The sequence below is a fragment of the Heteronotia binoei genome, chromosome 2 (genome assembly GCF_032191835.1).
Source record: "Heteronotia binoei isolate CCM8104 ecotype False Entrance Well chromosome 2, APGP_CSIRO_Hbin_v1, whole genome shotgun sequence".
Taxonomy (NCBI): Eukaryota; Metazoa; Chordata; class Lepidosauria; order Squamata; family Gekkonidae; genus Heteronotia; species Heteronotia binoei.
Genome location: NC_083224.1, coordinates 78,275,593 through 78,293,409, shown reverse-complemented (window position 1 = coordinate 78,293,409; position 17,817 = coordinate 78,275,593). Strand labels below are relative to the sequence as shown.

Genomic DNA, 17,817 nt, shown 5'->3' with positions numbered 1-17,817 from the left:
AAGCAGGGTTTAGGGAGGGGAGAAGTCTCAGTTGGATATAATGGCAAAGTCCATCTTCCAAACCAGCTGTTTTCATCAAGAGGAAAGATCTCTGTTGTCTGGAGTTCCATTTTAATTCTGGGAGATCACCAAGTTCCACCTGGAGGCTGGCAGCAACCTCTGGGTGATGATTTGATACCATCTGACTTGCATGATTCAACTAGGCTTGCTACTGTTCAACAGCAACCACCCTTTGAAAACTAGCACAGTAAAGAGGTTACAGCTTTAAAGTAGGGTCCGGGACGACCAGTTTCAAACCCTCACCCAAAATCTTGGATGATTTTGGACCAGTCATATACTTTCAGACAAACCTGTGTGGATAAAGAGGAGAAAATAATAAAAGCTGCTTTGGTCCCTACTTTGTAGAAAGACTGTAGTTTTCCCTGGTAGAGTTGCAGGGCAAAAGGAGATGGAAAGCTAAAGACAGAGGGGCAGATAATGGTTGAGTGGGTTGGCGGTTGAGTGGGAAAGAGATAGGGTTGCACATTCTTGGAGATTTAAAGGGTGGAGCCTGTGAAGGGTGGGGTTTGAGGGAGGAGGGACCTCAAATAGATACGATGCCATAGACTCCACCCTCCAAAGTAGCCTTTTCTGCCAGGGGAATTAGCCATGTCAACCTCTAGGTAAGATCTGAAGATGACCCAGAATTACAACTGATCACCAGACAACTTAGATAAATTCCCCTGGAGAAAATAGCTGCTTTGGAGGGTGCAGTTTATGCAGGACTGGATCTACATGTTTTTTGAGGGGGGCGGGGCAAAGTTAAAAAATGATGCCCCCTTTTGGGCCATTATGGTCCCATAGAATACAATGGACTCCATACCCAATTTGGTGCCCCCCCTCCATCAGCACCTGGGGCAAGAACCCCCCCTCTGCCCCCCCTAGATCCGGCCCTGAGTTTGTGGCATTATGCCCTCCTGAAGTTGCTTCCCTCCCCAAACCTCACCTTCACAAGGCTCCACCCCCAAAACTCCAGAAATTCCCCACCCTGGAGCTGGCAACCCTAAGGAGAACTGAGTGTCTTGGAGAGTGATGGGTGAGGAGCAGAAAGAGAGTGATAAAATGACAGGCATGGAGGAGAGAGTAAGAAAAAAAAGATGGCAGGAGGGAGAGTGTCACAAAAGTAGGAGGAGATGGCAGGAAGCAAAGGTGTGCATGGGGGTGCAGGTCCTCATTTTTTCCTAATAACCATGTTGTCTTATACTACAGGGTGCCAAATTCGAAGACATGAGGTCATGTGGATGGAGTAATTCCAATGCATCAACGAGTCACACTGCAATCTTAACTAGAGATATACCCTTCTAAGCCCATTGACTTCAAAGGACATAGAAGAGTATAATTATGACTGCATTGTCAGTCTACCAGAGGCCTACCATCTTTACACACATAACAGAGGCTTAAAGTAAAGGCCCTTTTTCTTATTCATCACTTTTGGTAGTTTCAGATAACTGATACATCATATAGAAAAGATACATTTTGGGCTGGATCCAGCAATGCATGGACGCAAGGATTGTGAATCTTTCCTATATTCCCCTGCCTCTAACAGTCATTTACAACTCCACAAAGAGTTGATTCCTGGAGTTGCTCTCTCCTCCCTCTTGCATCAGTCGAGCTGCAGCGATGTTAGTGCTCTTTTGTCCTTTTCTACCTCTTCAGAACAGCCCTCCTTTTCAAGTGGGTATTAATCTACAAAGGTCCCATGATCCCATGAAACATTTTTTAGAGGGATGAAAATGACTGATTAGGGAAGGAAATGCAGGAAAGATCTACAATATCAGTTCCTGCCACTTACAAATTGCTAGATGAACACTTTATCATCATTCTTCTTAGCTAATAGCAAATTGACTAACCCCCATATCAATTACGAAAGCCACTAGGCCACCACAGATAAGCTAGGGGACTTTACTTACTTTGGACACTCCCCAGGTATTTTTTAAAAAGTCTCTAAAAGAACCTGAAGAAAAAAAGCAACTCATTAGCAAAACCCTGCCTGAATGAGACATAACTATACTTAGAAGGGATGGAATGCGGAGAGCACCTGGTTGTCTGAACAAAGGTAAATGGGATGGAGAACCAGCCTGGTCAAGCCCCAGATAGAGTTCTGAAGGGGGAGACTGTGTGTGTTTGCGGGGGGGGGGGGGGGTGGAGTTCCAATTTCTTGTGATGTATTGTGGGCTCCCAGTTGTAAATAAAGAAAAATCAGAAGCTAAACACACTTTTAAAAAATGTCCCACAAACCTGAAATTTGTTCTTGATTAAATTGTGCCTTGGTTTCACAATGTGTAAAAGACAGAGATGTTTATGTTTGGTTTCAAAGACCTAGAAACAATGAGACTGTCATTACATACCAGTTGTTTAGATCCCTAGATGACACACCAGTTTGGAAGAATGGAAGCCACATGACAGCATTCTTGGCAGATAACTCAGAGCCTTTCTGTTGCCAAATGTTACCTATGCTTTTATCAATTAGGATGAACCATTGTTCATTTATCTGTCCTGTAACTTCTGCCTCCACTTACTAAAATAAAAGGACCTAACATTATAGGTCATGAACTTATGACGTTGGAAGATATCTACAAACAGAACATCCACCATACTGGTAGACTGAACTAGGGATACCTGACAGCTCAGCTCTGTGAGTCCTTTAAAATTCTCTCCTATTGGGCAAAAATTCTGCCTTCTTGAAATGAATTGTGACAAATACTAGAAATGTGTCAAATTTCTTAACATCTTGAATAGGACATTTTAATTCTGATGTTTTTTTGTTTAATTAGCAGGCTTCAAACATGAAAACTTCTGAACTGCTAAATGTATCAATTCATAATATTATATGTTAGCAGTGTGCAGTCACTGGAGAATGTTGTGCATGTTATAGCATGCACCGAATTCACAATGGGTCATCATCCATCCAACAATGCCTTCTTGTGTGCACCTTGGACCTTCATGTGACCCATGATTCCTCTCCTGGTGCAGAAGCAATTAACAGCTATTTGTAGGAATGTGGCTGTTCATTGCTCCATTGCAATAGTTGTAGAAGACACGACTGTTGCAAGAGTCCAAGTCTGCAATCAGGTGGGACTTATTTAGTGTCAGCATGCCGTGATAGATCTTTTTGCCATGCCTTTCATTGGAGAGTTTGAGAGTCACACATTGCATTAGTGTGCTCTCCTTGGAGTGTTACAATTCATGATTAGCTGAAAGCTTCTCATTGTGTTCTGTGATCCTCTTTCATTCATACATCATATGAATATTGAAGAGCTTAAAAAGGTGCAGCAAAGAGCAACTAAAATGATCAGTGGACTACAGCAGCTGCCCTATGACGATCAGTTAAAACGCTGCTTAGTCTAGAAAAAGGGCATGTAAGGAGAGACATAATAGAGCAGGGGTGGCAAAACTTGCTTAATGTAAGAGCCACATAGAATAAATGTCAGATATTTGAGAGCCACAAGACATGAACATCAGGTGTTTCAGGGAGGAAGATAGATAGGAAAGAGAGAGGTGGGAAGAAATCAACTTTAACTTTAAATGCATTCTCCAAGCCAAGCCAACTGGCTTGGCAAAGTGATTTTAAAGAATTGCAGATTTATACCCCACCCTTCTCCCTGAATCAGAGACTCAGAGCGACTTACGATCTCCTATGTCTTCTCCCACAACAACAGACACCCTGTGAGGTGGGTGGGGCTGAGAGGGCTCTCACAGCAGCTGCCCTTTCAAGGACAACTCCTGAGATAGCTATGGCTGACCCAAGGCCATTCCAGCAGGTGCAAGTGGAGGAGTGGGGAATCGAACTCGGTTCTCCCAGATAAGAGTCCGCACACTTAACTACACCAAAATAGAGAAATGCCTTCTCAAAGTCAGTTGACAGGGCAGTGGGGGCTTCAAGAGTAACGCAATATGTGTGGAAGAGCCACAGCTTGGCCACCCTGTAACACAGGTTTACAAAATTATGCAGTGTGTGGAGAGCAGACAGGGAGAAACTCTTTCCCCATAATACTAGAACCTAGAACTGAAGTTGAAGGGTGCAAGATTCAGGATAGATTTCTAACAGACCAAAGGTAGATTGCCTCATCAGCTGTTGGGGCACACAGGCAGGGTAATGCTGTTAGACTCTGTTTGTGGGCTTCCTAGAGGCCAGCCACTGTCTGATGCAGCCCAGCTATTGTTTTTTTCTCATGCTATTATACAAGAACCCAGTCTCTCTTCTCCCCTTTCTAATCCAAATCACAGCCAAAAATCTTACCATACTTTAAACAAGCTTTAAACCTTTACTCCCCCACCCTCAGAAGCCGCAAGTTGTAAAGACATGAATACAGGGCTCAGTAAGACGTTTGCGAACATAAATGTATTGATTCTACTTTAGAGTTAGCAAATATATCAAAAGAAATAATTTGATAGGTACAATAACTATGTATATATTGTCTTTTGTGACTGCCCTGTTATAAATTTTATATTGAATGCAGAATAACTAATCTTTTATCTTCAGTTTCCAGCCCTTCCATCTCTGACTAGAGGCAGTGAGGAACAGGATAAAAATTTAGTCCCACAGCATTTCTGTATAACAGACCTCTTCACTAAACTCTGAATGTGGATGCTTGAGAACTCCATTCCTCCAATTATACAACCTCTCCCCCCCCCAAAAAGCCCGATAGCTTCTACAGTTAATAACATCAGATTTCCAGTGTGGTATAGGGGTTAGAGTTTCAGAGTAGGGACTGGGAGACCCAGGTTTGAATCTCCATCTTGCTGAAGTTCACTGGGTGATTTTGGACCAGTCACATACTTTCAGCCTAATATACCTCGCAGGGTTTTTCTGTGGATGAAAAGTTGGAGAAGAATAATGTATACAGCTTTGGTCTACATTGTGGAGAAAGTCAGAATATAAATTAAATAAATAATGCATACAGCTGAAGATGGGAGGTTGGTAAAAGGTAGGTTGGGGGCTGGCTTAGGAAAAAATGAGGCAGGGAATTGTGGCAGTATACAACTGTGCCACAGCTTTCCCAGGCAGAGGTTATTGAGGGAGGGAGAAGGAAAATTTAAGACAGAGGGACAGATAAAGAATTATGAAGTTGGAGGAGACCTCCAGGGTTATTTGGTCCAATCCCCTGCACAATGCAGGATATTCACATTTACCTACCCCACACACATACATTCCCAGTGACCCCTGCTCCATGCCCAAAAGATGGCAAAACCCTCCAGGATCCCTGGCCAAAGTGGCCTGGAGAAAAATTGCTGACCCCAGTGTCAACCAGCATTTCCCTGGGCGTGTAAGAAAGGGCACAACTAAGCACTGATGCAACCCTTCCTGCCCTCCTCATGATCTGCCTAATTCACAGAATTAGCATTGCTGTCAGGGAAGGAGAAGCCACCACCTTCTGAGGAAGCCTGTTCCATTGAACTGGAAGTTCTTTCTAATGTTTAGCTGAAGAAGAGATCTGATTTATACCACACCCTTCACTCGGGAGTCTCCTTCCTGTCCTCTCCCCACAAGAGACACCCTTTGAGCTAGGTGGGGGTGAGAGAACTCAAGAGAAATTCTCTGTGAGAACTGTGGCTAACCCAAGGTCACCAGGAGGTGCATGTGGAGGAGGAATCAAACCCAGCTCTCTCAGGTTAGAGTCCACGTACTTAAGCCCAACACCAAACTGGCTCTGTAAAGGTAAGCTGGGTGAGGAGGATATATGGTTGCCAACTTTAGATTAAAAAAAATTCCTGGAGATTTGAAGGTGAGGGCTGGGAATGGTGGGGTTTGAGGAAGGGAGGGACCTCAGAAGGGAATTCTGTAGACTTCAACCACCAAAGTATCCATTTCCTCCTTCTAGGTAGGGTCTGGAGATCACCTGGAATTGCAACTGATCTCAAGATGACAGATATCAGTTCCCTTAGTAGATCTAAGAATTATAACAGAAAGTTAAATTGTATACAGGCTGCAGAGATCTGTACAAGGATGCCTTGTATTTGTACAGCTGTTTCACGTAAATTGTCCAAAAGATGGCAAAATATGCAACACCTAATTCAACAGAAACCTACCTCATTTGGTTGTTTTGGACAATTCAACTTTAATTTCTCAAATCTGCTCAGTGCTTCATGTTTTAGATGGTTAGGGTGAGTGACTGCAAGGGAACACAAAGTCTGGATACTCATATACCAACAGATGATTTAGTGCCTTTTTTCATCTTCTATCATTGTTTTGCTAAAGGCTTATGGAGTCCAAGGCTGCTTAACCATTCAGCGAATGTATGCACTTCAACAGTAACACCACTACCATGTAACACGACAGCACAATTAAATTAACTACACATAAGCTTACAGACAGCTTGCACAGTCTCTTTATTATAATTAACAGATTAGTTTTAAATAGTTATATACAGAAATAACTTTAAATATAAAAATCCAATTAAATGTAAGCAAATTGATTTAAATCTGTATAAAGTGAATTTATAAGATTGTTAGGCTCTACCTTTGCCTTTCTAAAATGATATAAAAATAAAATTCTCAATAATCACAGCTTTGATTTAAAGGTTATAAGTATTGGATTTTCATGTCTCATACTCAAATGATGCTGAAAGACATCCTTCATTGCCACATTTAGCACCACTAAATATTTACACAAAAAAACTATTTGAAGATGAAAAAATATTTCAGAATTATGTTTCTTGGGTTTTATGGCTTCAAACTGAGAGCCAGACTTGTTTTCTATCTATTACTCTGTAGCTGACAAGGAAGAGAGAATATTTGAGGCACAAGACTTTGTACTCTCAGAATAACGTTTTTTGCATCCTGATCCTATGGAGGTTTTCTTGGATATGTGGGACTCATTCTCAAGTCAGCTCTAGAGATGGCTCAATGAAGTTCTACAGAGATGTACTCCAGCAAAGGCACCCTTTCAGGAAAAGCATGATCCAAGATAAAAGATTCCGTGAACAGTAAAGCTACATTTCGCCCCCCCCCCCCACATCAAAACTTGAACATACTGGGTTGGATCCCCTGGAATACTTCTGCAGACTGAAGTATCACTGTCCACAGAGCACATTTCACCTCTCCCCTTCTTAATGCAATAGAGAATGCCCACTTGATCTACTCCAGTGGATCCAAGTCATTTGTTTCTCGCTAACAGAACTTAGCCCCTCTTCCCCAATGCAAATATATCAAAGATGTGTTTTTGAAACCCATGTACTGATGGTTAAAGCGGAACAGCAAATTTCCACGGGCATTATGGGAATATGTAAATAGTAAAGCTAGGGTGAATGCAGCTCTTTGAACTATTTCTGTACGCAAAAACAAAATAAATGCACGATTCCTGTTACAATTTGTGAAAATAAGAGACAGAATTTACATAAAAGTAAAACGCTAATTCTGATTCCAAAGTGATGGTTCTGTTTAGTGTAACTCAAGGGTTTAGTTCTGTCTAGTGCCCAGTTTGTCTTCTAAATTACAAGGGACAGCAACATACGGAACCATGTTCAGTACTCAAGCACAACTCTACAGATGAAAACAAATTAAACTAAACCAACATTTATAGATTACTGAATCCACTCTAATAGCTTGAGATGTGCTATTTGAAAATGCTTATTTATGCCGTTGAAGTAATTGTTTAAATCCAAACATTCTTCCAATTTCTAGTTATTTGACAGTACACTTTGGAAGGTACCAGAGTAATGCATTAATGATAAATTTCAGTATTATCTTTCCCAAGAATATCACTATATAATTATATTAATACTGGGGTTTTTTTGTAAACATCTTTTAAGTGTTACAAGTTTTGAGAAGCTAATACCTGTATTTTCCATGAAATTGGGCACAACTGAGTACTGAAGCAGACTGATTTAAATTGTCTATGCTTTCTATAGTGCTTAGCTGATTTCAAGTCCTATATGATAACAACATGTAGAACTGCTATAAATTTTCATTTATTTTTGCTTAAGAGTGGAACAGAATGCAGTATCTTGTCAGATACTAACAAACAGGAAAAAGACAACATATTATACTGTTACCTACTTTCATGACAGCCTAAATTCAGACTGCTTTCATAGCAGACCAACATGCTGTAGTTTCCAAATTGACTTGAGTATCTGTATGCAATAATAGCATTGTACAAAAGTATTGCATGTGGTTTGGAACAAACTAGATCAAACCAAAGATGCAATAAATTATGTAAATTTTAGCGTTTTGATATTAGAGAGTATGTAAATGGTTATTTATGTAAAGGGTTAGACAATGTTAAATTCAAGATTGAAAAAATGAAATTCATTTCAGCTACAGGAACAATAAAAATTTTATATTTTCAATGTGCAAGTTCAAAGAAAATTAGAAGAAACTACAATTTACAAACTTTAAACCAGAACTGTTTAGCTGGGTTTGAAACCCAATAAATACACTTTCAAAATATTTTTCCTTTTAAAAAGTGCAAAAATCCACATATATGGCAACGAGAGGCATCTCAAGACTGGCTCCTGCCAAAAAGGACACTCAGCTTTAAAAAAGAACAGTTATGCACCTGATGTTACCCAACAAAGTTTATTTCAAGACCACATTCAGATACATACAGCATATTTATTGGCAGAGTATTGGAATGTGGTATTAATTTTTCATGTCCTCCAGTTTTAGATCTTTGTAGGCAGCTGCCATTTTATTAGAAAAGGTGATCTTTTGTGAGATGGTTCATAAGTATTATTAGTGTGAGTTAAAATAGTTTATTAAGCTGCTAGAAAACATCAAGCTTTCTGTAACACATTTCCTGGAGCCTTTGCATTATTCGCTGCCTGTGCTCTATTGTTAAGCAGTACCCAATAGCATCTTCAGTTTCTTGAATTCGTTTATGGAATCTGCACCCATCACGCGCAAGTTCTTCCCAGGGTCCTTTGCGATCTTCCTCATTGCTCACGTAATACTCAGTAACTTCTTCTACGAAAGCCACCTATAATAAATTAGATTAAATCTAATTATGCAAATATTTTATGGAGCATCTATTTTTATAAAACATCATTTAAAATATAAAAATACATTACATACACAGACCTGCATATATTTACCAAGCTTACATAATGAGAGAAGGCCACTGTAGAATCCACGTACAATGTCTGATACAACTCAGAAGGTCAAACTGCATATTGTATGATAGCCAAATTGAACTATCTTGGAATGCATGTGGGAAGCATCTGTGCTTCATATAAACACTAAAATCACATCAAAGCTCTTCTTTCCCTTATTGTCAACATGGCTCAAAGCACATTATTCCTAAAAGGTGACTTCTATATTCCTAAAAAGTGACTTCTAGGGAATTAAAGAGATTTATGAAGAGCTATTCTCCCATTTTGCCATTTATTTCAGAAAAAAATATTTATTATTAGTATCCAAAATAAAATAATGAACAGAGCAGCTAACCATCCTAGGATTCATTCTTCATAAGATCATACAAAGAGCCCAACTGGATCAGACCAATGGTCCATCTAGTTCAACATCCCATCTCACTAGGATTGCCAAATCCCACTTGGCTGCTGGTGGGGAAATGAGGGGGTAAGGTTTCCAGAGCTAGGTTGAGAAATACCTGGAGATTTGGGGATGGAGCCTGGAAAGAACAGGGAATTCAGTGGGGTATAATTCAGTTCCACAGGGCCTGTAAAATGGCACTCTTCCAACCTTGCTTTCCCATGATAGCAAATTCTACATCAATGGATGAAGCCCATAAACCATAAATTTAACACCACTCTCAACTTCCTACCATGCTATGGCGATCTGGGGTCCCTTTGGAACATCTAATACTGATCATTCAGTTACACTCCTACCATCAAAATTAACTTTTATAGTGCACTAGCACCTACTGATATGTTGTTTTATAACTGATGTTTTATAATTGTTTTATGTTCCTATGTTTTATCGATGTTTTATCTTGTTCGGTCATTCTTTGACCCCAACCTGTGAGCCACCCTGAGCCTGCCTCTGGTGGGGAGAGCAGGATATAAATTAAATTAAATAAAAAATAAATAAATAAAAAATACTCTCCAAAGCATCCATTTTCTGCAGGGGAACTGGTCTCCATTGTCTGGAAAGAAGCTATCCTGCATGATCTCACAAAGTGGCCAACCAGTTCCCCTAGAGGCCCAATAACAGGACAGAGATGTCAAGGTCATTCCCTGATGCCGCCTCCTGGCTCTGGGATTCAGAGGATTCTACTGGGTTCATATTTCAAACTCATCCCTGAGCAATGTCAGAATAATCTGAGCACCACATGAAAACAACTCAGTATGTGCTTTGCACTCAGGGGGAGTGTGAAGCCCTTAGTCATCTTCTGATAAATGGCATTAATGTCATTCTTGATAATACAAGCTGCCAAACTGAAAACCATTTTACAGTCACAAATCCTGAGTTTCACGCAGAACTACGCTAATCTACACGGCTTTCCTCAGACAGGTCCCTATACAATGACCACTACTCCTACACATTAAACATATGTAGAAGTACTTATATATTCTACATATTAAAACACATTCAGATCTACTTACAACCCACTTGTATTTTGTGTTATTGCATCCCTTCCAATAAAATGAGTAACTACCTCCACACTAAAGGTGCAGCACAAGTATGCTATATAATTACATCAGCCTCTCCCTCTGTGCTTTATCCCTTTCGTACCTTTTACATCATTCTAAAATGCTCTCCAGGGTGCCATTACCTGTCCATGTAATATTATGCTATATATTGCATACAGATCTGTTTTCATTTACTGTGTCACTAGAAAAGTATGCACAAGGGGTTTGAAATTTGTTCTGAGAGAACTCACTGCAAGTGATTTACAGGGAAGGTGAAGCTAAAATGTGTAATTTTATGGCTCCAGAGACTTTAGAAATCCAATGCCTGAAAAGCAGCAAGACAACAATCCATGAAAATCTAGACAAAATGCATTGCTATGCATGTCAAAGCATAACAATTATTTGTCCCTAACCTCAAGGGCACAAAACTAAGGAAAATTGCAAAAATACTCCAGACATTATTTCCAATATAAAGAAAAGTGATAGTTTCTTCAACTGAGAAAGCATGCTCAAGAATTTATAACTTCAGAACTTGATCACATGGTTTTCTTTAAGTTAAGCAGGGGTCCCTGACCCCCGGGACATGGACCGGTTAGCAACCAGGCCACGAGTTGTATAATTATTTCATTATATATTACAATAGAATAATAATAGAAACAACCATATTATTCCAAAACCATTCATCTCCCCGCCTCCCCAGGCCGTGGAAAATTTTTCTTCTACAAAACCGGTCCCTGGTCCCAAAAAGGTTGGGGACCACTGAGTAAGAGTATCTCAGTACTTTTGTGATTTATATCCCGCCCTTCACTCTGAATCTCAGAGTCCCAGAGCTGCTTACAATCTCCTTTACCTTCCTCCCACACAAAAGACACCTTGTGAGGTAGGTGCGGCTGAGAGAGCTCTCACAGAATCTGCCCTTTCAAGGGCAGCTCTGTGGGAGCTATGGCTGATGCAAGGCCATTCCAGCAGCTGCAAGTGGAGGAATGGGGAATCAAACCCAGTTCTCCACACACTTAACCACTACACCAAACTAGCTCTCTAGCAGCATATCAACCTTCACACTTACTTCTATGACTTTATTTATTTGGAAAATTTTTATGCCTCCTTTCCAGGGCACTTGCCTGAACATTACAATACAGATATCCTCAAGAAGCAAGGAAACAACAGAATTGATAGTACAAGCCAAGCAATGATATGAAATTGCTCTGAAAGGCCTATGCTTCATGGCATAGCACAGTGATATTCAAAGATGTTTCTGACTCAAGGCTTCATTTGTAAACAGATTTACAGTACAGTCTTGGAAGTTGCATCCTTCTATACTCACTGACTACAAATGGATTTAGAAAGGTGTTTAAGAGTGCTTTGTCAGTGCTTCAAACACTTGCAAGGTGCTGTTTGGGGTCACTAGTAGTCAAAAGCATAATCAGGGTCAAGAAAAGCCAGGCTGTTGCACAAGCACAGAGTCTCCCATGCTAGTTGGTACCACTTCCAGCATAAGGTCATCAGCCATGGTGGGTGGGGGTGGTCAGCCAAGTAGATGAATTGACACAATTGTCCTTGCAAAACTTGATACATGGTAACAATTTTTGTTACTTAGATGAAAAGAATGGTGCCTGGTGCTTCTGAAAGCCAATCACTTCATGCCTCAGAAATAAATAGGATATGACAAAATGATGGGACACCCTGAAAGGCAAGTAAAGTTCTTAGCCCAGCAATATGATAGCAGACATTAGATTTTTGGGAATAAACCTGTAGCCCTCATACACAAACTTTCCATTCTGATTATTTTAGTATTGTATTAGCAAAAAGTTTATTTATATTTATTTATATAAGAAATAACAATGCAGTGTGTTTTCCACTCAGTATATATAATACTCTCAAACATGATTTCTAGCTGGGTACTGGAAATGGACAAGACATGCCCACATTATGTTTTATATGTTTCTTCTCAGTGCCAATATTCAGTGTCAGAAAAGAGTACAGAACAAAGATTTGTGCAAGTTATCCTGGCCTCACACCTTGATCCCCATGAGGTACACAATCATAAACCATATAGTACCTTATATTTTTCAGTGTGCTGTAAAAAAAGATTACACTAGGAGTTCACGTTTCAAAATTACTGGATAACTAAACAATTTAGATTGCAATTTTATCTTAACTCTGGAATCTTACCAGCAACACACAAGCATCTGTTTACTTTTGTTGTAAGCTGCCCTGATTGGCCATTAGGCCATGCAGGTAGACACAAAACTAGTACATGCATATTTAAAAGACATGTCACTCATAATGAAATACAAATAAGTACCTTCCATACCTTTTTCTTATTCTTCATGCACTTTTCTCTAGAAAGGATGCCATGCTTCACAGTTTCCTTAATCTCAGGCTCACAGTTATCAAGCACATGCACTTGACAACTAAAACAGACACTCTGTTGAGAAAGGCACATCCCTACTGGTCCTTTCAAGCCATGCTTCACTTTCTTTTCTGCAGTCTGAAACTGTGCCTTGAAGTTGAAAGGATTATAAGGATCCTCCAAGTTACAGAAAGAATTCCACAGCTTTAAATTTTCAGATTCATCTAGGCCACAAGAATCCCAGTCATCTTCCTCTCCAGAACTTTCCGTCCAAGAGGAAGAATCCTCCACATCCTCTACCCTATTTGGCTCACCAGGAAGTTCTTTTTTGGCTTCGTTTCCAGCAGTCTGAATAACAGCTGTGAAGTTCTGAGGGTTGTAAGGATCTAGGCTACTAAAGGAGTTCCACAGATGCGTACTCTCGCCTTCCTGGCTGGCCAGGTCAGATTCCGAAAGGGAACCTTCACTATCAAACCCATCATCATAATCCTCGTCCTCATCCCAGTCCTCCTCCTCCTCGCTCTCCTCCCCGCTACAGGCGCCCCCCAGAATGTAATCTATCAGTTTGTTAGCACACGCCGGTCTGGCCTCCACCGGGAACAACTCTTGGTCTAAATCAAAGTTCTCATCGGGGATGGATTTGGCTGCAGCTCCGGCCTCCTCGCAGGGATGCCTCGCACCGGGAGGCTCACGGGTGTTTCCAGGGTCCGGCTTCTTTAGATCTAGTTCGCAATAATCCACTGAAGGCCCCGCATGCTTTTTCAGTGCCCAGGACCCCCGCTGTTGCTCTTCCTCCAAGCTATGATAACCATAATCAGGATCCGGCACATCCAGACCCACCTTGCTGCCCCGCAGCTGCACCTGCCGCAAGATATCGGGCAGTTTGGAGCAGAGATGATGGGCCTCGGGCAGCTGTTCCCAAGAGGCACTCAAGGCCCGAGGCAGCGGGTTCTCTTCGGCGCCACCTAGCACGAAGGAGGACGAAACCACGCCGAAGTGGTGCTTGACAAGAAGCGGGGTTAGCTCGGCAGCTTCCCACACGGGCAAAGAAGGCTCGGGGTCGGTCGCGTGGGCCTCGGCCTTCAATAGGAGGACAGAAGTGGACGGACTGGGCAGGACACGCTGCAGCAGCTGAGAAAAGAGCCGCAGCCACGAAAACGGGGCGTCAGGTTGGGGCTGCGGCAAAGAGGACGGACAAGAACCGAGGGAAGAGCTCGCCGGCTCCTGCTCCCTGCTCGGCTCCATGGCCGGCTGGGTCTTACCTCAGCCTGTTCTTCCCGTCCGTGAGGTTTCTAGGCTTCGTAAGAATGCGGTGACTTCCTCCTCCCAGGATGGGCCGCGCCATGTTCCAAAGAACACAAGACGGTCGCCTCATCGTCCAAGGCGGCTCGTTAAATAAGGGGAAAACAAAATGGCGCCGGCCCCACGGCTCAACGGTTGAGTTGCGGGCCGAAAGACTCCGCTGACGGTTCACGAGTACGCAGGCGCTCCATCAGTTGCGCTGACAGGAAAGAAAAGCTCTTCTTTGCCTTCTTCCAAAAAGGGAAAATTAAAGACCAGGCGGCGCTTCTACTAACAACCGGGCGACGCAGCCCGGAGTCGACGGCACCTTATTGGTTCCCTGCAGAAGCGCGGCCACGCCTGTAGAGACCTTTGGTAATAGGCGGCGCCTCAGAGCAGTGGTTGCATCAGCCTGTTAGGTTTTAAAACATTTAGACCTACTGTTTTATTGGTAGCCGAAACAGGTCTGTAGCCAGGATATTTTAGAGGGGGAGGGCAGGGAATAACATTTTAGGTGGAGGGGCCCCGCTCTGGCGGCCTCCGCCCCGATCTCCCCAACTCTCCCGCTCTCCTCTGCGGCGCCTCCCCCCACCCCGCGGGCCCTCTACCGGCTTTCTGGCGCTCATCGCACGTTCAGCGCTTGGGCGCCCGCGACGGGAAGGACTGAAGGTGCTGAGAGCGCAGGGGAGCCGGCAGAAGACTCGCTGTGCTTTTTCCTGCCTATCAGCTGATGGGGGGCGGGGGCTCCTTGACTGAGCCCCGGGAGCAGGCGCTTTACGGGGGGGGGGGGGAGGTAAGGCGCCGCGTAGGAGGGCGGAGGCCGCCAGAGCGGGAGGGGGGACCGGGCAGCAAAAGGAGGAGCCATATAGTTGCAGGGGGTGGGTGGGTAGAGGGGCCTAGCGCCCCCCTCCCCCCCGTTACGGGCCTGAACCGAAAGAACCTTAGAAGCCGCCTTGAAATGAAACACTTCTTTAAACAGGCTCATATGACGATAGTTCACACACATGCGTGCGAAAGGAGTCCGTGAGGAATCGAGGTGGGAGGAGGGATTGGGCATCCCCCCCCCCCCCCCCAACTCGCAGAGTTTTCAAAAGCTCGAGATTTCTTCCTTCCTTTCTCTTTTTTTCAGCCCTTCAGAGCAGTTAAAAGGAGATGAGAACACCCTTGTGTAGAAAAGTGTAACACCTTTACCAGAAGCCATGACTCAGTAATAGAGCATCAGTATGCCATGCGTTCCAAGGTTCAGTCACCACCAGCATGTGGCAGGCAGTGCTGACCTTGATGATAAGGCAGATTCGTGTGTGTATTGAGTGGCACAAGGGCAAGACTGTACAAATAGTGATACATAGTGGTAACCATGGCCTCAAACATCAGTCGCCCTAGTGGAATCTAACATGACATCGCATGTTTCCAATAGCAGCCAGCCTGTATTTAGAAAACTCAGAAGCTAGACATGACAACAACAGCTCCTGTGTGGCTTCATCTTTTATTCAGAGGTATTCCTGCCTCTGAATTGAGATAAAGGTCTCATATGGCTGTGTGTTTCCTATCACAGGCTTATTTTATGAGTCATGGGGCTGCATGTGTTTTAACACACTCGAAATTACGAGATTCTGCAAAATTGGTTTAATGTTAGGCATCCTGCTAACACTGATCACAGATAACATACAGTTAGTATACAGTAATTCAGGATTAATGTATTTTGAAGTATTTGTGAGAATGACAGGCAGACAGAAAACCTGGTTGTGTTATTGTACAGATTTAGGTTTAGCTGTCAATTGTACAGATATTGTACAAATTTAGGCATAGCTGCCAATAAAACAGCAGATCAAAATGTTTTGTTATTGTACACATTTAGGCATGTGTCTTATTTGGGGGCAAGATTACTCACCTGAAGCCACTCCACATTAGGGTTTCCTTTTCTGACAGGGACCAGGAACTATGCTTTGAACAGACACAGGCAGCCAGAAATTAACTATGTGCAGTTTTCACCATTGTATCTCATGTAAAAAGCTGTATCTGTTGAATCTGTACCTGCTATGCCAGAAGCAGCAAAAGAGATGCCCTTCCACAAAAGGAGGCAATCCTGTTGGAAAGGTTCAGAGCACCCAAGCCAACTGGATAATTCAGGAGTTAGATAGTATTGCAAATCAGTACTGCAGAAAGCAAAAGAACATGCTTGATGCAGTCTGTCACTTAGTCAACTTTAATCAGACCATGCAGGAAGTTACAGTGTCATTAGAAATTGGGCAGAAGTTAAGATATTAATAGCTGAATGCAGCATTTCTCAATGCAATCATTAAATGGAACGAATGTTCTGCCTTCTTGTAGAAATTGGCAACTCAAAGAGGTGAAACTGATCACCGCCCTTCTAAAAGAGGAGACTCCAGGTCCCACAGTATTCCAAATGATAAAAGTTTTTGGGAGCCAAGATTTGTCTGCCTATTTCTCCACATTCTCTCAAGCCTAATCAACTCTCAGCTGTCCTCATTATCAACCCTTCAAGCAAGCAGGCTGTATAGAACATTGGTGTTGTAACATCAAAAAATGGCTTCATTTAGAGGTACACAATCCCACTGTGCTGGGGGGGAGGGGAAGCTGTTGTAAATGCAGTGCAATCTGCATTGAAATCAGTGGCAACTATACATTGTTTTATGTACCTCGTCCTGCATACCAGATACTATGGAATGCTCCCACGCTAAAAAACCCTCTTTTTGCTTATTCACTGAATTCTTCCTTTTCAACCTTTATAATTTGATAGCTATATAGCCAAAGGAGTGCTGGTCTGGTTATCAAGAAGCGTCTCATTATAACAAAGCCCATATAATAAAATAAAAAGAGGTGGTCTGGTTGAGGAGGAGGAAGAGGAGATTGGATTTATACCCCAGCCTTTCACTACCTGAAGGAGTCTCAGCAGTTTACAATCTTCCTTCCTCTTTCTACAACAGACACCCTGTGTAGGTGGGGCTGAGAGCTCTGAAAAAACTGCTGTTTCCAAGCAGCTCTGCCAGAGTTATGAGTGGTCAGACCCAAGGTCACTTCGTGTAGAGGAGTGGGGAATCAAACCCAGTTCTCCCAGATAAGAGTTCGCACACTTAACCACACCAAACTGGCAATAATAATAATATAAAAGTATAAAGGAGAGGGAAGCAAGGTGTGAAAGAGCAAGCAAACTAATTAAGTCCAGGATTCCTTCCTGATATTTTTATGTACACACTGCTTCATCATATAGTCTAAATTTTAGGTTGCTGTGAATGTCTATAGGGAATACATTTTGAAATGTATCAATATCACTGTGGATTTTTAACTCCTGCTGCAGAAAATACACAACACAGTTTCTACTGAATTCAGTTTCCTTTTATTTTTTAATTAATGCCACCATTTTACAATTGAGAAAGATGCATATGCCTGTAAGGTCCTTTACCTGCCTTCCTACAGGACAGGTTACAGAATCAATGAACAAGGCCAACACCCTAACGTGTGGCTTTCTGAAGTCTCCCTGCAGCAATGTAGAGATTAATACAATGGCACCTTCAGATAAACCTCAATCTGGGAACGGACTGAAACAGTCCTTCCCCTGAACTCAGCTTATTTCCAAACTGGTCACCTGTTAAA

General features: G+C 42.4%; 2 protein-coding genes across 3 annotated transcripts in view; both read right to left on the bottom strand.

Annotated features, from left to right (window-relative positions):
* The window catches only part of PIK3C2B (phosphatidylinositol-4-phosphate 3-kinase catalytic subunit type 2 beta), a 515,998-nt gene that overhangs the window by 350,670 nt on the left and 147,511 nt on the right, over positions 1-17,817 (bottom strand). The gene's annotated exons all lie outside the window — the stretch shown is intronic.
* PPP1R15B (protein phosphatase 1 regulatory subunit 15B) lies at positions 8,543-14,879 on the bottom strand. Of its 2 annotated transcripts, none has more exons than XM_060231370.1 (2): positions 12,883-14,879; positions 8,543-8,956 (listed from the first exon to the last, which is right to left on the bottom strand). In XM_060231370.1, the coding sequence occupies exons 1-2, from the start codon at positions 14,164-14,166 to the stop codon at positions 8,744-8,746; spliced, it is 1,497 nt and encodes a 498-aa protein (XP_060087353.1). In that variant the 5' UTR covers positions 14,167-14,879; the 3' UTR covers positions 8,543-8,743. The 2 variants fall into 2 exon arrangements, with proteins under 2 accessions (XP_060087353.1, XP_060087350.1); XM_060231367.1 differs by having other exon boundaries at positions 12,874-14,867.